The sequence below is a fragment of the Peromyscus maniculatus genome, chromosome 4 (genome assembly GCF_049852395.1).
Source record: "Peromyscus maniculatus bairdii isolate BWxNUB_F1_BW_parent chromosome 4, HU_Pman_BW_mat_3.1, whole genome shotgun sequence".
In the NCBI taxonomy this organism is placed as follows: Eukaryota; Metazoa; Chordata; class Mammalia; order Rodentia; family Cricetidae; genus Peromyscus; species Peromyscus maniculatus.
In genome coordinates, this window is record NC_134855.1 from 38,506,747 (window position 1) to 38,528,555 (window position 21,809).

The 21,809-nt window shown below is 42.4% G+C and overlaps 1 protein-coding gene across 7 annotated transcripts in view; it reads right to left on the minus strand.

The window, feature by feature from the left end:
* Positions 1-21,809, minus strand: part of Itgb6 (integrin subunit beta 6) — a 131,484-nt gene that overhangs the window by 67,153 nt on the left and 42,522 nt on the right. For 2 of the 7 annotated variants that reach the window (XM_006984630.4, XM_076569546.1), the window contains exons 2-6: positions 15,987-16,038; positions 15,406-15,481; positions 14,617-14,696; positions 11,441-11,645; positions 10,645-10,891 (exon numbers count right to left, since the gene is read on the minus strand). In XM_006984630.4, coding sequence (XP_006984692.1) covers positions 10,645-10,891; positions 11,441-11,645; positions 14,617-14,696; positions 15,406-15,466 — 593 coding nt within the window. In that variant the 5' untranslated portion in view covers positions 15,467-15,481; positions 15,987-16,038. Of the gene's footprint in view, positions 1-10,644; positions 10,892-11,440; positions 11,646-14,616; positions 14,697-15,405; positions 15,943-15,986; positions 16,039-21,809 lie in introns of those variants that run through there. The other 5 variants (XM_076569543.1, XM_076569544.1, XM_076569548.1 and 2 more) reach the window with 5 other exon arrangements.

The window sequence follows — 21,809 nt, forward strand, 5'->3', positions numbered from 1 at the left end:
GCCTTTTGACCCATATTTACAAACTCCTTCCCATATGGTTCTGTCTGCTGGCATTTTTGATGTTGGTGCTTGAGGCCAGACTGTTCACAACAGAAATGAGGAAAAACAAGACAATTGACGTCTAGAAATGTCATCTGAATGTTATTTTCATTTCCTTTGATGACTAGGACTCAGCACTTATCTATCTTTATTGGCATTTTATTTTTAACCCTTCTCCAATTGGCAGGCTTATATCATTTGTATATTCTTCTCTTGGGCTATTTTTTTTAAAGAATATTTTTTAAACTTTATTTTATGTGCATTGGTGTGAAGGTGTCCAATCTCCTGGAACTGGAATTACAGACAGTTGTGAGCTGCCATGTGGGTACTGGGAATTGAGCCCAGGTCCTCTGGATGAACAGCCAGTGCTCTTAACCACTGGACCATCTCTCCAGCTCCAAGGGCTATTTTAATTTTAATTTTGTGTGCCCTGCCCTCTGAACAATACTAATCTCTTTAAATTTTATATTTTAGATGTATACCTTAAAACTTTTACACATTATTTTTTTACTCTTAAATATAAAAAGTATTTTAAAGTGTGATGCAAGAAAGAAGTCAAATGTTTCAAATGGTTCCAATATTCACCAGGTGTCCTCATGGCTCCCACAGTATCTGGAGGAGCTGTTTGGCAGTCGACAATGCATTCAGTTTAGAACAGACATATCAAGCAGTTGTCTATCCTTAGACAGGTCACGTAGCACTGCTGGACGTCAGTGTCCTCACCTAGTTCACAAAGTTGTTGTGAAGATGATATGGCACAGGAAGTGGATAGCCATGCTTAGCTTAGCATTTTCCCTGAGACCTAGCTGTTCTTAGAAAGTGTGACTCCTTTATTTGGGGCTCTTGGTTTGCAACACACTGGAGCATCTTCTGGAACAAAAGAACTGGCAACTGACTTGAATATGAGAAATTTGCATCTTTGCTGCTTAGAATATCTCCTCTTAGAGGAGACTCTGATAAAGAGATAATTGTGTGTGTTCATATGTGTAGTGTGTGTGTGTGTGTGTGTGTGTGTGTGTGTGTGTATGTGTGTGTGTGTTGTGCACATGTGGAGACCAGAGGTTGACTTTGGGTGTCTTTGTCAATCACTCTCCACCTTATTTATTTTATTTTATTTTTTGTGTGTGACAGGATCTCTCTTTTAACCTGGAACTCACCAGTTTGGCTAGACTGGCTGACCAGTGACCTCTAGAGATCTCCCCACCTCCAGCTCCCCGACACTGGGATTACAGGTGCACTCTGCAGCCCTGGCTTCTTGTGTGGGTGCTGGGATCTGAACTCAGGTCCTCAGGCCAGTGCAGCAAACACCTTCGTGACTGAGCCATTTCCCTAGCAGTGAACTCGATGGTTTTGGGAAATGGGTGAAATTTGAATATTATTCATTCAGCTGGTTAAATGACAGGGGACATGGAGGGAAAGCCAAGCAGACCATTAGAGGTGGGTCACGGCTGGGAAACTGGAATAGAGAGCCTTGCGTCATCAGGTCTGCCTCTAATGAGTGGCACCTTTGGACACTACCTCCTCAGCACCAGAACTAAAGAGAAGAGGCTCTTCTCACCAAGGAACAATTCCAAGACCCTAGACAACAACGGATTTATATTTCAGTTGCAGGATAATTATGAAGCACAATCTAAAGAAGTACTACTTACATTTTGTTAACTTTTAAAATAAGTAAGTACTGATAAAATAAGACCATACTTACATATACCAAACTTTACTTTTCTCTGTCAGGAACTGGAAATGACTTCTATTCCCTTCTTTTTATCTATTTTTTTTTGCACATAGCTTTCTTATCTTTACAGAAAGAAGCTATATGCTGTGTACTCATAGTAAAGAAAATCCCTTTAAGCATTTTATAGCTGCCATTTGCTTTTTACTGTGGGATGTTTCACTGTCATTTGGAGAGCAATAGCAGGGCTGGGGTCTCCGACATGTTGAGGCAGTTGTCCTAAGCTCTACTCAGTGTCCTGATGGGTGTTGCTCAGCTTAATAAAAGAGGGAATGCTAGTTACACTTGATTGTCCTTGAGGAACCACTACAAACTATTAATTGCATTAGCTGTGCATCTCCGAATATATAGCTTTTCTTCAACACATGGAAAGTTTGCATAGAGCATTTCCCCTGCCCATGAAATACAGGGAGGAAACATTTGCATGAAGGAGCTGACTTGGCCCTTTTTACAGGAGCATCATTTTCACCTGAAGGAATGATTGACAGCTAAACTTGAATTAATCCAAGTTGAATATTTGACAGACATGTTCTTAAAAATGAACAAAGCAAGACTGTCATTTCCAAGAACACAGATGCTGCCATTTGCCACCAGTAGCAACAGTCAAGGTAACTAGAATATTTGAATTGAAGGAAGTTCTCATTTGCTACTTCAGAGATTGACAAACTCCCAACTGTTTCCAGTGCTTCCAGACACATGTGATGAGGTTGGTGGTGATATTAACAAGCATGACTTTTGATATCACAGATTCTGCAGGATCTGTGTAACTCAGTGAGCTCCTATCTTCCAAAGCACCAACATATCACACTGCAGTCATGAGTGGTAAGAGTCACTCATGTGCAGACAGATCAATGGACTGCAATGTAACAGAACAGGAATTGATACTGTTTCAGATTCTACATTGGAACAGTCATCTGTCCCTTACTCTAAAGTAAGAGTAGACAAGTGGACACAGTCATTGAACAAACTATCAGATGAGATTCTCCTTTGACAAATACATTTCTGTGTGGGGTTTGACTTTCTTCGAGGAATTCTATCAGAAACATTGCAATAGGTTAAATGTAAAAGTGGGTGTGGTAATCCACTTGCCTTCAGTTAAACCACCGCTTTAGAAATTTGCCAAAAAATTGTAGACTCTTTTCACTCTCTTTGATAATGAAAAACTGGCTGATTATTTTTGTTTTGTTTTGAAAGTGTAGTCATTGTTCATTAAGACATGTTATAATGATATGCAGTATTTCTTATTGTAAATATTAAACCAACAAACCAATGCTTATTTGTTCTATTATATTCCGATAAAGTAACTATTACTATATACATCATCGTCAGAGACTCTCTTTGGAGGTCAGATTGGCTTCAGTCAACAGAGGACTGGGATTAGCAGTGTACAATACTGTGCATGGGTGAGGCATTATTTTTTTATTAGTGTGTGTGTGTGTGTGTGTGTGTGTGTGTGTGTGTGTGTGTGATGTATGTATATGAGTAAGGTCAGAGAACAATTTTCAGGAGTCTATTCTCTCCTACCATGGGATACAGGGATTGACCTCAGCCATCAGGCTCCCATGGCAAGTGCTTTTGGCTGTTGAACTATCTTGATGGCTTAAGATGTATTCATTTTTAAGGGTGTAAAGGAGTCCTGAGATTTGAAAGTTTGAAGAGCACTCGATGGAAATAACTAGAGATGAGATGATGAGTTAATGAGGGAAAGGGAACTGATGGTTATTTTGAATGTCTGTTGTTCTGAGCTCATTCAGTCTCGGATTACTCCAGAGTCAATGTCTTCCCTGTAAAGGGCAAAGGGACTAAATACAAAGGCCACTGCATGTTGCAAAACCCTTCCAGGCTCTCTCCTCTTATCTTTCATTGTCTTCTTACTAATGACATTTTATTCTATACTTACAAGATTTGGTTTGATTAAGAAACGTGAGTTTTCATCCTGTTGTGTATATGTGTGGGATGCTAGCTGGACAGAGGAACTTAGAGAGCTAGAGATACAATGGAAAGAAAAACAGTGTTGCATTTTTTTTTAAAGTACTTTGAATTTACAACTTGAATGATGAATTTGGCCAGGAAAAAATAAAGAAACAGCTTTAGCCTAAAAGATACATAGATTCTTTCAGGAGATCAAATGCACAATTTTCTTTCAGGTCCCTACTTGATACACACTGTGCAGGGGTCTGGTCTCCTCTGATTGTGTGCTATGGTTACTATGGTTACTATTGGTATTTATTGAGAACTTAAGTCAAGCCAAATGCTTCCATTCCTGATCTGACCTAATTCTTACAACCACTCTGTGTGATTAGAACTATGACTCAATTTACTGAAAAAGACACAGGATTTAAGAGGAGAAATGACCTAGCTAAGGCCATGTTAGGAGTGACTCTATGAGCCAAGATTTCATCCAGAGCTGACTCTGGAGCCCATGTTGTCATCCAATGTGCCTGTCCACTAAAAAACTTCAGTTCCTCATGGAACGGGTCCAGATCTCCCGCCCCCAGATATTTCCACACTCAGCATACTGCTTCAGGCCCTGTAAATTTTTTTAAACAAACGAATGAATGAAATACTGCTTGAATGTAAGCCAAGTATGGTTGCTCACTCCAATTATCTCAGTACTTGGGCTAAGGTAGGATAGTTGCTTTGATTTCAAGGCTAGTCATGCACCATGGCAAGTTCAAGGCCAGCCTTGGTTATAGCATGAGACCTTGTCTCAAACAAAGCCAAACAAAACAAAAATGATGTTGAAATTAAATGCATACATAGAACTAAATACAAAGCCAAACTACTTTGATTTTTCCAGAAGCTTCTTTAAGGACTAGGTTTCATTGCTGTTTCAAGGTGTTGCCTCCCAGTTTAGCTGAGTCATCTAACCTTGTTCATTTTAATTGTTTCCCTGATAACATTCTAGACTCATTGTTTCCCTATTGTATGTCAAGTTGCTACGTCTTATCTGACAGGAAGAAGGAAGCAGAAGTACTAGGTACTGATGGGGATTGCCCTCCATTAGACTGTACCAAGGCTTGTTGCAGAAGGATATGTGATATGCCAAATAATTACATACAAACTTCAGGCAGGTACAGAGCTCTTCGATTTACCAAACAAAAGGCCAGAAGCAGAAGGAATGCTGTTATATTAGATGAGATATTTTCAGTAACCAATGTATTTACCTTTATAGATGGGTCGAGTAATTGATAACAGTGGACACATTTTACTATTTATAACTTGGCATTTAAAAAGAATGCATTTGAATAATTATCACTCTTCCTAGACATCTACATGTCTTGTGTTACAGAAATTGCTAGAAGTCACCTAGTGTTTAATTTATCCAGGAACAGAATTCTAATTTTTAGGGGAGGAATGTGTTTCCTTTTAGCTATCTTTGTTATGTAAATAGATATAACATTTTGGGTAAAATTTCTGGCCAAACTTCTTAAATTGGGAAAATAAAATTCAGCATTCATTTGTAATTAAGAGGAGAAATGTATCAAAGCAGGAATAGGAGAAACCTTTCTTGCCTTATAAATGAAATTGAAAACATCACTTGCTGACAGTATATTCAAAGCCCATTAACACGGCCAGGTCTGTCCTCTCACCACATCAGTTAAACATTGTGCCGGTGATCCTGGCTAACACAACAAAGCAGGAAAAGATAAACCGAGGGATGGGTATGGAAGAAGATATTGTTGCTCACAGATGACCTGACTGTGTACTTAGAAAATCAGAAGAAGTCTACGAAACCAGGTGAGAGCCACGAAAGCAGGTGAGAATTAAAGAGAGAAAATCCTCAAAGATGTTAGGACAAGAATGAATATCCAAAAATGCGTTGCATTTTGATAAGCTACTATTGAAGACTGAGATTTTTACAAATCTCAAAGAATAGATTATATAAAGAAAGACAGAAGGGAATGAAAGGTTTTTTTTCTTTTGTTTTTTACATTGAAAACAGTGAAGTGGTCCTCAGAGACATTTAACAAGAATCAAAGAAGCAGAGATCCGTGTCAAGTGACATGACCAACCGTCTTCAAGAGGTTTAAGAGGTCCACTCTCCCCAAACTGGTCTATGGCTTCATTACAGTCTCTTTCAAAATCTCAACATATTTTTTGGAGACATTGGTAAATTGATTCTAAAATCTAAGTGGAAATGCAAAGGATCTGGGGACATCAAAAGAAGGGCAAGGTTGGAGGACTTACTTTTCTGATTTCTCTTTTTATAAAGCTACTGTAAGCAGGACTGAGACATGTGCTGTCCCATGACCCAGAGTCAAGGCATCAATGAAAGAGAAACGAATGTCTACATTTAGACTCCTATGCAGCCACCTGAGTTTTCACAGAGACATCAAGCAAATTCAGTGTGGAAAGTCTTGCTTAACAAATAGTTCTGGAATAACCAGTTCTATGTGGAATTAAGACGAATCTCAATGTTTTCATTCTCAATATAAAAATTCATTTGGTTGTGATCACAGGTCTGAGTTTAATCTTAAAGTTTCTATAAGAAAATATAGAAGACATTTTTTATCACCTTAGAGTAGGCCAAAGTTTCTCAGAACAACAACAAAAAACCCATGAATTACAAAATTAAAAATTGATATGCTGATCTTCATCAAAATTTCAAAGAGACGGGGCCGGGCGGTGGTGGCGCACGCCTTTAATCCCAGCACTCGGGAGGCAGAGGCAGGCGGATCTCTGTGAGTTCGAGGCCAGCCTGGTCTCTAAAGCGAGTTCCAGGAAAGGCGCAAAGCTACACAGAGAAACCCTGTCTCGAAAAACTAAAAAAAAAAAAAAAAAAATTCAAAGAGACATTGTTAATAAAATAAAATGCAAGCTACAAACTGTTAAGAATATCTGAGAAACATATTGGCTAAAGAACTTGTATTCAAAGTACATAAAGGAGGCAGGAAAGATGTCTTAAATTTTAAGAGCACTTTCTGCTCTTGCAGAGGACCTAGGTTCAGTTCCCAGCACCCACATAGTGAGCAGCTCAGAACCATCTGCAACTCCAGTTCCAGGGTTCTGACTCCCGCTTCTGGACTCTAAGGGCGCTCGCTGCACATGCATGGTGCACAGACATACAAAACACTCATACACAAAATAAAAATAAAAGAACCCATATAAAACAATATAATTTTGATTAATAAGATAATCAAAAAGTTTTAAATAGTTAAAAGATTTGAAAAGATATTTCCCAAAGTATGATATTAGGACAAATAAACACATGAAAAGATATTCAGTGTCATGCATCAATAAACACAAACTAAAGCAACAGCAAGATAGCATTATAAACTCAGAATGCCTAAAATGAAAAGGACTGACGTTTTTTAGTGAAAATTTAGTAATTCTAATCCTACTAACACCATCATTCAGTAATGATGGTGTAGATATGGATCACATGGAAAGCTTGCAAACTGTTCTTGGAAATAAAAGGTAGCACATCTACTTTGCAAAGAGCCTGGTAGTTTCTTGAAAAGCTAAAAAAAATTGTACAATTCAGCAAATCTATTCAATTTATGCATTTAAGAGAAATAAAAAAGTAATCCATTGTTTTAAATATTTATACGTAAATGGTCATACCAACATTTTCCACAATGTCCAAATTGTGGAAACAGCGCAATTATTTATCAATGGAAGAATGAATAAAGAAACTGTAGCAGATCCAGAAAGGGCTGTAGGCTGTATGTGAAAACAAAGAGGAGCAGACTGCTGATAAGCACAACAAAGTCATAAAGACATCTAGGAACATTTTATTGAACAAAGGAAGCCAGCCCTGAGGGTATGAGCATGGGATAGCTGGCCCCTCCACTTGTCTGTCATGCAGCAGCATGGGCTAGGGAGAGATGCCCCCTTCCCCCCTCACCCCTTGACACCCGTGGCAGGCGGGAGAGCTGGCCCCTGGGACATGAGAGTGGAAGAGCTGGCCTTGCCCCTCACTGTCTGCAGCATTCGGGAGAGCAGGCCCTGCACCTTGCCTGGCCAGCACAGTAGAGCTGACCCTGTTGGCAGAGGCATGGGTGAGCTGGCTCTAAGGACATGAGAGTGGGAGAGCTGGCCCCACCTACCTCTTCTGCCATGTGGTATCCAGGGTGAGGGAAAGATGCCCTCCTGCCCTCACCCCTTGCCACTTGGGACAGGTAGGAGACTTGGCCCTGAGGTCAAGAGAGTAAGGGAGCTGGCCCTGCCCCTCACTGGGTGCAGCACTTGGGAGAGTGGCCCCTGCACCTTACCTGGACAACACAGTAGAGCTGGCCCTGAGGGGTGAGAGCAGGAGAACCAGCCCTATCCTTTGCTCCTTGCTACATAGGATGAACTAGCCAGGAGCCGTGCTGGAGAGCTCACCCTGGTGGAAAGGGTGGGGAAGAGTTGGGGGGCTGACCAACTAAGCTACCACCTAGGCCCAGAAACCAGGGCTATGAGTTGGCCCATCCCAACATCCACCCCATCTATGATCTCCTGGAGCACATGAAGGGGCCGATCCTGCAGACCCAAAGTTGCAGGATCTCCATGACACAGGGCAACGGCAAGATATCCAAGAGGAGTCCCAGTGAGGGCCCAGTATCGATAGTGTAGCAGAAACCAGAGGCCTCGAACCAGAACCGATTACATTGCAATAAACAAAGCTGGAATGGCTACCCACTACAGTGTAGCAGAAACCAGAGGCCTCGAACCAGAACCGATTACATTGCAATAAACACTTGCAAGTAATGATATGTGGACTAAAGGGTATACTGTGTGACTCACTGTGTCACACTGTCATTCCCAAGAAGAGATTTTTATTTCTTTTTGTTGTTGTTATTCTTTTCTCTTAAATTTTACTTCTTCATTTTGTGGGGGAGATTACAGGGGCAGGGGGCAGAGGGCAGATTTGAGGGGACGGGTAGATGGGTGGGATCAAGATGCAAGGTGTGAAAACCACAAAGAATCAAAAAGAAGTGTAATAAATAAATAAATAAATAAATAAATAAATAAATAAATAAATAATAAATAAGCCAGACGTGAAGAGTGCACCCTACACACTTTTACATGAGATCCAAGAACAGGCTAAAGCAACCTAAACAACAGAAATCAGAAAGTGGCTGCTTCTGAAGAAGCAGAGCTGACTATATAGGTCATGAAGAATCCTTCCAAGGGGAAGACAAGTCTGGATGGTGATTATTTTGGTGCATTCAGTTACCAAAGTCATCAAGCAGCACTGTTTGCAGCGTGCTTTTGGAGAGCATTCCAACTAGATCTTTATTGATTTGGCTTTTTTTCTCCCCTTCTTACTTTCTGGGATGGAGATGTGATTAGTGCCCCAGCAGCCTTCTTGGACCATGAAGACAAGACCCAAGTACCAATACTGGCAGAGCAGACAGTAGGGAAGCCTTGGATTCCTGTGTGTGGGGCTGCTAAGCCAGCCCTGAACGGCCCTTCTCCAGACTCCTCTGTGTGGCGGAGAGAAAAGTCATTCTTTCAAGCCAGTGTTTCTGTCACTCGCAACCGAACACAATTCCTAAGAATTAGAATCAGTAAGACTTTTCTTTCAGAGTAAACTTGTTTGGGGCTATGTTAGATTACAGTTGAGAACTATACTAACAACTTCTCCTTCTCCTCCTCTTCCTCCTCCTCCCCCCATCTCCTTCCTCTCTTCCTCCTCCTCCTCCCCACCTCCTTCCTCTCTTCTTCCTCCTTCTTCAAGACAGGGTTTCTCTGTGTAGGAACTTCCTTTGCTGTCCTTGAACTCAGATCCACCTGCCTCTGCCTCTTAAGTGCTGGGTCTAAAGGCTTGAGTCACCACTGACTGGCTTATGAGAACTATATTAAATTTCTAAACTGAAATAACATTATTTGTTTCCTATAGATACTGCTCCCTTTGATGTATTAAAATATCAAATGCTAACATACATTTGGGAAATTGTGTGTGTGTGTGTGTGTGTGTGTGTGTGTGTGTGTGTGTGTGTGTTTATGAGAGAGAGGGAGGGAGAGTGAAATGGAGAGAGAGAGAGAGAGAGAGAGAGAGAGAGAGAGAGAGAGAGAGAGAGAGAGAGAGAGAGAAAATTGTGGTATAAGGCTAATGCTTTGGACCAAACCAGATCTTTTCACAAATCCTTGTTCAGTCATGTGGCCTTGGGTGAACTGCTGACCTCTCCCACTGCCTTGCCACTTCCTCTGAACAGGACTCATGAGACCAGCTTGCCATCATTATAAAGATGGAGTGAGATCATGTATATGAAGTGTTCAGCATAGAGACTGGCAGGGAGCAAATGGTAGCTCTTTTTCAGGGGAAGAATATTAAATAACCTGATTGGGAACATGTCATTGACCACACAGGTAAGTCATCACAAAGCAATTTGCCCTTGACTATCATCTGCATAATACACGATTTTAATGGCTGATTCTATAATAGAGTTGTTGCCTCATTTCCTGTTGAGTTTAATTGCAGTGAAGGCTCCTTCTCTCAGAGATGAGAGAAAGCCACATTTCCCAAAGTGCGTCAGAGAAAGCTGCAAAAAAAAAATGTTATTTTGATAGAAAGACTCTGAAAAAAATGTGGGTTAGTATCAAATAGCCCTAGAAAGTGGTGATCACTGAGGACTGAAGATCTCCGAGGGACTGGTATGTGTGGCCAACAGTGAAAGACAAAGTCTCCTTGCCCACAAACAGGAAACCTAGATGGCTACATCCTGAGCTGCTCACCAGGCAGATGATGCAGGGTCTGTGGGCTAGAACCATGAAGATGTAATGACCCCACCTTGACTGGAAACTACCTAGACCACAGGGAATTGCTGAGATCCCAACCTGAGAAAGAAACGCCAGGGTGTTAACGAGCTCCTGGCAAGGCAGCTCAGGCGTGCGGATTACATCTGCAGAAATCAGTGCCCAGGGATGCCAGGGAGTTCGCTTACCTGCAAGGGTTGGTGATTTCCTCGGGTGTTGTTTTCATAAAGGGAGAAACGGGCTTTTCCACAAAAGAGCCAAAGCCCAGTCTAAAGTTGCTGGTTAATTTAGACATCTCTTTGGCAAGCCGGGAGCCCAGCTCTTTGATTGTGTTGAGGTCGTCATCCATGGAGGCCGAGAGATCCATGAGGTAATAGAGATCTACTGGGTAATCTTCCGTTTGGCGGACTTGCACTTGCAGAGTCTGCTCACTGCCTATAATGGCCCATGAGAGAGGCAAATCCGTAAACACAGCAGTTATTTGTAACTAACCAATCTTGAGCTAGCTCAAGTGTGACCTTATTAAGGTGTGTATGCAATTTCATGAACTGTGTGGTAGCATTTATAAATGAACATGTCTGTGCAAATATCTCAGCGGTGAGTTTTGAAGGACTGAAGGAGGTGTACATTAGGATATTTTATATCTCCTTGGGAGAAGTAGCATCCATTTAGATGGAAGATAAGCGGCGTTATTGTGTATGTGGCTTTAGAAAATGTGAACCAAATAAAGGGGAGATTAAATCTACATTTCAGTCCTTGAAGAAATGTGCAGTGATGTGGGTGACATTTGAGTAATTTGAATGGTCACACTAGAGAAGCTGTCTTGAGTGACACATTTGGAGGGCAGTAAAGAGATGTGTTCGTCATTCCCATTTCCTTCAGACTGGGGAATGGGGATCCCAATAACCAATAATGTGTTGTGTGCTAGAGATATTAGTGGACAGAAGTCTCAGACATTAACGGTGGAAATCCATCATTCCATACCTGGTCTCAACTTAAGCACCAAGCTTTGAGGAGCAATCTGAACAATGTCAGAGCTATTTGTCTGTCGGCCTATGCTGAGAGGCTTATTTTGAAGTATTTCTACTTGGGAGACAGGGTTTTCGATGAAGGGTAATTGACATCCTTTGGCCAAAAGACTTGCTGGGGTGTCACACCTTTCACCAACTCCAGACAGGTGAGTAAAATTCTAAAAGGGGGAAAAATCATACAGAGGAAATGAAGACAAATCTACATTTCTTTGTACCATGCCAAGCATTAAGTTTTTAATGTGTTTTGTGAGATAAGTATATGCTAAGTACATTATACTCCCATGTGACTATTGTGATTGACAGGTGGAGAGATGTGAGAGCTGAATAACGGGAGAATTTGGCCAGTAAAATTTTTGAATAAAACTGGAGCCTCTTTTTAATTGTACTCAGTCAATTCATCTAACAGTTGTTTTTTTTTTCCAAAGCCTATGTCTTCAAGTTTCTCCAGTGATCTGGATGGATCTTTAAAATGGCTAAATTCCCAAAGTTGACATGTTCCCGTGAATTTATTTGTTCAGGATGAATGGTTGTTTCCTGGACTCCTAGGACTGTCATGCTTTGTATGTCTGTCACCAAACCCAGAGAGATGTTTCCTGTGGCTTCCTAAAGGACAGGGCACCTGACATCTCCCTGTCAGGCACTCAGCTGGTTCTATTGGCTGATGTGTTCCCTCCAATTACAGCATCCCTTCACTGGCATTGACCTCTCAAGGACTTTAAGATCAGTGTCTTAAAGGATCCTGGCTCAAGGTCTCTTAGAGCTTTTGCCCAGTTTTGGAGGTTGGAAAAGAAGATGGTTTAAAGTCTTCATTCTGTATGGGAGTCCAGAAAGTCCCAGCTCTTCAGGCCCATCCAGAGAGAAGGCTGGGGGTGTAGGGCCTAGCAGAGATGGGCTGCTCTGATTTTGCAGTCCCCAGAGCAGAGAGATGGAGCCAAGACAAGATTACAGCAGGTGTTCCTCATAGGCAACGCTGTTCCTGAGCTGAGCTGAGCTGACCATAGGCAAAATTGAACTGAGGCTCCTGGACTCTGTGTGTGTGTGTGTGTGTGTGTGTGTGTGTGTGTGTGTGTGTGTGTGTGTGTGAGAGAGAGAGAGAGAGAGAGAGAGAGAGAGAGAGAGAGAGAGAGAGAGAGATGGGCTCATGGAGGCCAGTTTGATGTCTACTAAGAACCAAACTAATGCATGCTCATATCTTTTCCTTGTCCCTTAGGATTCCAAACCATGCCTTCCGTTTTCGTCAACTAGGAGTTATATTCTTCTAAATCACAGTTTTGAAAATATAGTTTGCTACCTGCCAATCAGACCTAACAGATTTGTGGCTCTAGCCTGGGTATGGCAAACTCTGCCACTTCCCACATTGTAACCAGGGCAGAGAGTGGCTGGCTGAGGGCTCAGAATCCTTCCTAATACCATGCGATGGCTATCAGCTGCGTTCAGCCTTTGCCAGAAGAACAGAGGTGGTGTAAACTGCAGAAGCGGTTTGTGTCTACCCTAGGCTTTGTTCATTCTTTGCTCTAATGGCCACAGCTGTCTGCCACAGCTGATGAACTAATGGCTGCTTCTATTATTGGAGAGGCCTCTAAAATGATCTGGCCTTAAAACCTGATGATCACTTGGCCAGCTACAAGGAAAACTCTCAGTAGCACCTTAGGAAGCACTTATTAATGCAAAGCTGAATTTAAATATAAATTCTAGTGGGCTGGCGAGATAGCTCAATGGCTAAGAATACTTAATGCTCTTCCAGAGGACCCAATTGCAATTCTCAGCGCCTATATCAGGAAATCACACTGCCTATAACTGTAGCTCTAGGTGATTTAATTCCCTCTTCTGGCCTTCATGAGCACATGGATGGACACACACACACACACACACACACACACACACACAGAGTAAATGTAAATTCTAGATTGAAGTTTTTGTCTCCACCACGAAACTAATACTGTCTTCTAGACAATGTCCAAGGAACATATGGGTTTGTTTCTTGTGGAATATTGTCGACCCTACATTTTCTACTAGAACTTGAAAGAGCACAATTGCCTTGAATTCTGTGTGTGGCCTAAGCAGTTGAGGCAGTGGAGGGGAGTGAGCTGGTTTATGCTTTCCTGCCCATGAGGCAACTCTCCACAGACACACAATAAGTGTGGAATTTGGGTCCTAACAGTTACAGCCGGGTTCTGAGCCAGGCATCTCGATTACTTCCCCTTTGAACATGCTACTTGGCTCTTGTTGGCATTTGTAAGCCTTGATTGGCATTTAGATTCTTTCCAGTGGGTGGGACTTAAAATCCAGAAAGCCAAGGGCCTCTTTATCTCAGTGTGAATTCTTCACACATTGCTCTCTGCATCCCAGCACAGGGTATGACTTGGGGTGTCTTGTCAGATAGCCCCCATGGTCTCTACACTACTTCACAGTTTCACTCTGACCAGATAAGGACTGTTTCTTCAGAGCTTTGCAATCATTGAGTGAGAGTCACTCAGTTTGTGAACATGCAATTTGTAAAAGAATTGCCCGATGCATGAATCATAGTTTTCCCTACTTGAAGTACCTAGCAGAGACTCACAACGAATCTCAATTCCCAGGTGGAACAGAACCACACTGTATCAACAATAAATGTCTGCTTCACTTTGAACAAAATTATCTCCATGGCCACCAATCATCCAGACAGAATGTTACACCTGCAACCAGCTAGAAAACCTTTAAAGGAAGAGAAGTAACCAGATGGCTGGCACCTTTTTAGTCTCAGCACTAGGGAGGCAGAAGTAGACATACTTCTGTGGGTTCCAGGCTAGCCTGCTCTGCATAGTGAGTTCCAGACCAGCCAGTGCCATGTAGTGAGACCCTATCTCGAAATAAAAATGAAAAACTTCAGTAATTAACTAATTAATTAATTAAGAGAAGTCAGTAGGTTTAATAAAGGATGTTTAGTTAAGTTTTTAAAAAATAATTTGACATCCATTCCTTTGGTAAATTGTTTTCAAATTACACATGAATACAACTTTGATCCACTGACACTCATGTCCTTTCTTGATCTGGTTTAATCGTGCAACCCCACAGAGAGAAATGCTTTCGCTGAGGACATTAACTGGTGTGTAAACAGTGTTCGAAGCAGGGGGATGGCCAGTGATTTACCTCCTGGGAGCACCAGGCACAGTGAGGTCCCGTGAGCAAGCAGTCTGAGCAGGTTTCTGCACCGCCCCAGGCACAACCACCTAAGGGCAAAGCCAGCAAGATGCGGCGTTAAAGCACTCTTATTCATTCTGCTAATGGGACTAAGGCTTCTTACTCCATCAAAGCTATACGAACATTTACTTTAGAAGATTAATCCTCTGAAGGTTACAACTCACGTCAAAGTTTGTAGTTTATCCCTATCACATCGGGAATATATACATCATGTAAACAGAAATTAGCTTTCTTTTGTCTTAAACACCATGGTGTCTAACTGCTTGGCAGTACAGATACCTTCTGATTTATTCTCTATTCAACACCTGCCACTTAAATTTCAAAAACTTATCTGTACCCATTAAAAAGGTTTCTCTTATAAATTCAGCATTTCTGTTTCTAAAATCCTTCTCCACGCTCAAGATTATGATTCCCAAGTGGACGGCCTTGTCACACGACAAAATAGAAAAGCTTCTGGAGTGACAATCAGAACGATCCTCAGAAGTCCCATTGTGCAGGAGGGCTGTCTAATTCTCCTCATTAAAATGCCTATGCAACCTTTGTATTTATTTACCCAGCACCTAGAACATTCACTGGGGGAAATGCCCCGAGTCTGCCTATAGTTTGTTAAAGCGTCTCTGTGGCAAGAGAGCCATCAGGTAGCTCAAATGAAAAATGACTGCGGGTCTGCTTTCTGAAGCAAATGACAGTCTGTCAAGCACACCATGAGAGCGATGTACGGGAGAGCTTCGGTCTTACCTTGGACGCGCTCATTCCTTCCTAGAAGTAGCAGGAACAGGCAGAGCAGCTCAATCCCCATTCGGTTCAGTTTTCACTGTGCAGACAGATTAAAAATGAATTACCTCCAGGGTTACAAGGACCAAAGCTGGAGGCCGTGAAAGTCTTTCTAGCAGTGTAAGAAAAAACATGAAACTACTTACACTGCTCTGAAAAGTAACTCGAGCTGTAAATTCAAAAGCTTTCATTAAGATTGAAATGAAAACAGAAGCTACCTGGCCAGGCAAAGCAGAAAAGCTGCGTTTAAAAGCTACTTCAACACGATTACTTCCTTGTTCGCCATATAAGGAAAGCAGGTGTACAATCACCGGGAAGGTGGGGAGATTCATGCGGGAGACATTTGTGTGTGTTAGTTCTATTAGTCTTACTGTATCCTAGAGAAAATTAGTATCTTTAGTGAAATGGTGAGCAGTGGGCTGTCCAAAGACCAATTGAAATGCAGGGTTTCCATAACAATTTTAATGCAGTAAGGATGTGAAATAAAAGACCAGGATTTAAGCTAAATGTAAGGAAGCTTTTTAAAAAAAGCCAACTGAAAATACCTGAGATTTTTGGTTTTCATGTTAGAGCCTCTGCAGAGAATTGAAATAAGCTCTGAAAAATATAAACATTAGTTTACAGTCAAATTAGAAGTTAGGCCAAGGAGAACAAAACACGGTTTTCCTATTTTTCAGATTATGTGATATTTTTTTTCACAAGCATAGAATCCTTTTATTTTAAAAAGTATATAGGAAACACATTATATGAAGATCAACTAGGTCAAAAATAAAAGAAGTCTCAATGCAACAACAGAAACAATAGAAAGAGAAATAATAGCAGCCAAGATTCTGAATCCCTATTTCTAAAGCTCCAGGGTGAGGACCACACAGAGCCTTTGGTGGGCACGAGGAAGGTCCTGTGCATGTCTTCAAGTACCAAGATTGCAAAACAAACAGAACCAAAAAACAAGGTTAAAAAAGAACAGGTTTCTGGCTTCTAGTCCCTGGCTTGGCACATAAGAATTATTTGTTAGATGAAGGAGTGGCCCTTCAAAATGTGCACAGTCTATGGGTAAATCTGTGAGGCTTGGATCCCTCGGACACGGAGATTCAGGATGTATCTGGAAATGGTCTGTGTTTGAGGATTAGGTATGAACATGAAAGGAAGAAATGTTTATGGCCCGAGACACTGAGTGACAATTCTCTTGACAGAGAGGTTAGAGGGGAAATGACAGCTTTCATACGGAGGATGAGCATCAAGAACATGACATGTTTGAGATCCCAGAAGATGCCATGTAGGCCACTGGATATGGAATTCTGGAACTTGGGGCAATATCAAAGTACAAAGTACAGTACTAAGTACTATAGCATAGAATTGGATGTACCAGCATGGACTAACAGCTATGGGGTTGAAGTATTCAAACACAGGGGTCTGAAGGAGCTCTCCAAGGAAGTGAGCATGGGTGAGGAAGAGCCCTGAGAACTGAGGCTTGGGCCTAACAGTATCGAGCAGCACAGAGTAAAGGAAGCTGCTGTCTAATGCACACGCCATCTTGCCAAGGAGGAACAGTCTTCGTTAGAAAACAATTCTCTGAGTGTCTCTCATGTTTCCACACCTCTTGCGGGCAGAAGGAATGGCTGTCTTTGTTCTGGACTCCAAGAATGTTGATAAAGTCAGCAGCCTTTGAAGAGAGACATAGAGTCTCTCTAAGAGCAGAGGAAAATTGCTTACGGCTTTGAAAGTTCCAGACTGTGTCTCTGTCCAGATTAAGGGGAGTTGTGCTTATACCTTGCAAAATTAGCAAAAGAGAGCAGGCATGCTTGCTGGCTGCCCATCGTGAAAGGCTCGGGTTCTTTAACTCAGGCTTTCTGTCCTGGAGCCCAGCCTCCTCCATCTGTAGGCATCTCGTCCCTTTTGGGTCATCTTGTGAGAACTGGGGTTGGGAGATGGATGAGATCAAGTGCTGACACCCAGGTCACTGCTATTGCCATGAACAATAAAGTCCTTTATCTCTGACACAGGCATCCTGTGTCTAAGTCAGTACCTATGAATCTATGACTAGTGAATATGTTAGCTTAGCATTACATGTATACCAGCGGTCATTCACACACACACACACACACACGCACACACACACACGCACGAGCACACGCACACTTAAATAAATAATAAATTTAGAACACACAGAATGTTAGAAAATGTAAGCATTAAACAAACAAACAAAAACCTATCCAAAGAAAATGAGATCCATACGTTGAAGAGACACCTGCACTTGCATGCTTATAAATGTCACCTTTCGTCTGTCCTGTACAGCAATTTAAATAGAATGGAAACTGTTTTCTTAAGGGAAATAAGTCAGGTGTGGAAGGACAAACATCATACATGCACACACACACGTATATATGGAAAGTAAATAGTTGGGCTCAAGGAAGGAACAGGTAGAATGGAAAAGGAAGGGGGGGGGAGGAATAGAGAGAAGATGGTTAATGGGTGCCAGTATGTAGTTTATGAGAAGGAGTAACATCAATAACATCGAATGTTCTAAAATGCAGTAGGACAACTTTGGCTGGCAATAATTTATTGAATATTAAAAAATCAGAGAGGATTTTGAACATTCCCTAAAGAAATGATATATTTATGGGGTAACAATATGCCAATGACCTGATTATGTTGCATACATTCACTGAAACCTCACACTCTGCCCTAAGGATATATCCAATTATTATGTCAATTAAAAATAAAAGTGTATCTTAAGAGAATGTATTTGACAGAATGTAAGCGCTCAGAAGACACTTTCTGGCTGTTTTTAAATGGAGACAATATCATGGACACAAAGTCATGGTTCAATCATCCTTGAAGTACAACCACAAATTCCACATGCTGTGTTTTTTTCTCGAGAAGGCTCATCTTTCAGCTCCCTAACCTGGACTCTTACTGTAGGAGTCTTTCTGTTTTGTCCCAGGGTTTTGTATATGACAGAGTTGAAAACTGAATATAGGCTTCTGGGGAAAAAAATCTGAGTAGTCTATAATTTGTTTTCCTCTCTTTACAGGTTTCTCACACTTGCCTGGAAGTACACCTTCAAAAGACAGTCTCCCAGGACATGAGCCCAGACACAAAGGAGCCTGTCTAAGGTCAGATAGCTCGGAGTGACAGCTCAGTGAAACCCCAGAGGCCCCTCAGCCCTTCCAGGTTTGTGACAATCTCCTCAAATCACACCTCTTTCTTCAGACTGAACACGGAACTTTACAACATTGCTTTGGGAGAAAAGACCTTGCACCCAGGCTGTGCCCATATGAGTTAGACCAGAGGCATGCCAGGCTCCAGAGATGTCTGCTCACAAATCTCTCAAGCCGCTCCTGTCAGTCGCTGTGGCTGAACTGGCACCATGGGCGTCGGCACACCGTTCCAGCTGCCTGCTCTCTCCCTAGAATCTTCCCTGGGGTTCTAGCTGCCACCGAATACCTCTTCTTGCAGGGCGGTGGGATACACCTTAGCCTCTTCTGTGGTTAAGAGAACTTCGGTGACTGCTCTTGCAGATGGGATGTGAGAGGGAGTGCTGTATACTATTTCATGCTCTTCTACCAACTGGATGCAGGCTGTGAGGTCCTGAGAGAATTGGGGAAACCCAGTTTGACTTGTGAAACTGAGTACCTTTGAGTTGAATTGGATTTTTAATGTACTATTCATGTAAACACTTCCATCCCAGTCAGGAAAATTACAATGACCCCGGGATATTTATTTTTGCATTCTCAGCAGTAACCATCTGTTGTTCATGCCTCCTCTCTTTTCCAGGATGATGCACTACCCCCTCCACCCCACCCCCACCCTCCCACCCCCCACCCCACCCCACCCCCACCCCCGCTGCCTGCAGACACTTGTCCACCTCTCACCTGCCCGGTTCAGCTCCCTGCTCTTGGTCTTTGAGAGACTTTTGAGTCTCTCATACCCCCATTTCCCATGGATATCCCAGGACATCCCTTTCCACTACTTGTCTGAATACTGATCACTTGCCCTCACTAGACTGTGAGGTTTTTCAAGGCATTAATTTATACAATGGACATTTATTGAATTCTTACTTTGCCACCGGAAAGGATGGCATTTAGTTAATTTTGTTCCCAGTGAGTAGCACAATGCACGGCACTTTATAAGTAGTCAGTTATGTTCATAGGGCAGAATAACGAAATGTGTGTCTTCATTGCCCAGTCCTTCACCTGTGGCGGGGCCATTACTCAATAGATAGTAAGTAAGTAGATGAGCAAGTGAATAAATCGGAAGAGTACCAAACTGAAGGAAGGAACCGAAGAGAAAATAAGAGTAGAACGGGGTGTAAGAGACTATCCTTCCACTGTCTCAACACTGATCCTGCTCTTATATTATCTTCAAGGCTGGAAGGTACGGGGAAGGCATGGTTTGGCTTCCTGAAGATGCAGTGCCCAATGCCCTGTCCTGAGAAGGGGAGGGAGGTAGCCCTCCCTGATGATCTCACAAGCAGTCAACCCATTCATCTAAGTGTCCTGAAAGAAACTTGGTCCCTTAGTGAAGTAGGTCATTTCCCTCTGTGTCTTCAGATAGTGGTCCTCCTTATCCACAGGGACAAGCGTCAAGGTCCCAGGCAGTCCCTGAAGCATGAAGGTACAAAGCCCCATGCTACGATTTTTCTGTATATATGCCCTCAATTTTCACACCTTTCCTATCCTAACTGGGTACTATCACACATAACTTTTGTAGTTTAGGGTGGGACAGCAAAACCAGCACAGATTTCTTTTCCCTTTTCATAGTTTCACAGATAGGCTGGTTCTTACCATAGACCTTCCTTAGCTACCATTGCTAGGATTCTGCCACCCTCCAGCTGCATGACTGCACATGCGCAGTTCAGTAGCTAAGCAAGGGGTTCCGTGCACTTCGTGATTGCATAATGCTTTACGGTGTGGTGTAGCTCTGTCAGCCCACATGCCCATGTGCAGGAGAGTCCTTAAAAAGCCGGTCACAGACTCCTCCGCTCTCTTCTGCTCTTTCTTCTTCCCCCCTCTCTCCTTCCTCCTCACGTGTCTCTTCCACAGGCCTGGCCACACTCTCTTCTGTCCCCCTGCCCCAATAAAGCTCTGATACTGGGTTTTGTCGTGCCTCATGACCTTTCTCCAACAGTAACAGCACCGCCTATTTAAAACCAATAACCATAATATTTTTCTGTCCTTAGTTGAGAATTTTAACCTTTTCACTTAAGGCAATTGTATTACCATGTATATTCTCAGAGGTCACTTTTTTCTTTTTAGTAAAATGAGAATTTCTTGGCTACAAGAACAGTAATACCATGGCAGTTGATAGCTGCTATAACTAAGGGACAATGGATGAGTAGCATATACCATGTGGATACGCTAGACAAAAAAAAAAAATCATACCCCAGGCGAGGAGAAACAAGATGGTGAAAGATTTTAATTGTTCTATTCTGAATGGTTCACTACTTAAATCTTAAAATTTATTTCTAGAATTTTCCATTTAGTATTTTTAGACTGTGGTTGACTGTGTGGAACCGGAACCTTTGAAAGCCAACCTTAAAAATGGGTGAGCATAAGGGAAATACTGGATGGAACTTCAGATGGGATATACAGGTGGAAAATGAGTCCTGTCATGAGAGGTAAAGCTGGCAGGAGGGGTTAGGGAGAGATGCCCAAGCACTTCAGGCTGGAGGGAAGGAGGGTGCTTCAGGAACAAGCCTGCTTTAGGGTGAATCAGCACTTACGGTCAAGCCAAAGGCAGAGGGAAGCTATACCAAGTCAGAAACGAGGCGCCCGAAAGAGAGCACCAGCAGCAGAAGGCTCTGAGCCACACAGATGGAAACCCACCAGTCAGCTCCACAAGCTCATGCTCAGCTGAAGGAACGTGACCCGAGCCAAGAGCTTCTGGGATCACAGATGTCCTGCTAGGTGGGATCTCACCAAAGTTCAGCTCCTCCCAGCTTTCCCCACCATTCTCCCTCCCTTGGAAGAGTAAACCCTTAATAACACACCCCCATTTCTTACAGGCGATTGAATCATTGTCTTTCTCACAAAGATCTTGCCATGCTGTCTACATTTTCAGATAAGGTGGTTAAGCTTATAGAATACTATCATTCCATTTGCTTAGAGCCAAGACTGGAGGCTCTGACATTTGTGAGTCTGACCTTCTTCAAAGAGTCTGAGCTAAGAGGCCCTCAGCTGGTCTTTATTTGGAAGACATAGAATGAAGTCCATGACTTTAGTAAGCCTTATTAGCTCGTCTGACTCACTATGTTTAGCTTTGGCCCAGCCATTCATCCAAATCAAAGCATTCTTTTTATCTAGGATACCCCTGGGCCTGCCCTGGGGCTCAAGAAAACACTCCTGGAATGGGAAATTTAGCAAACC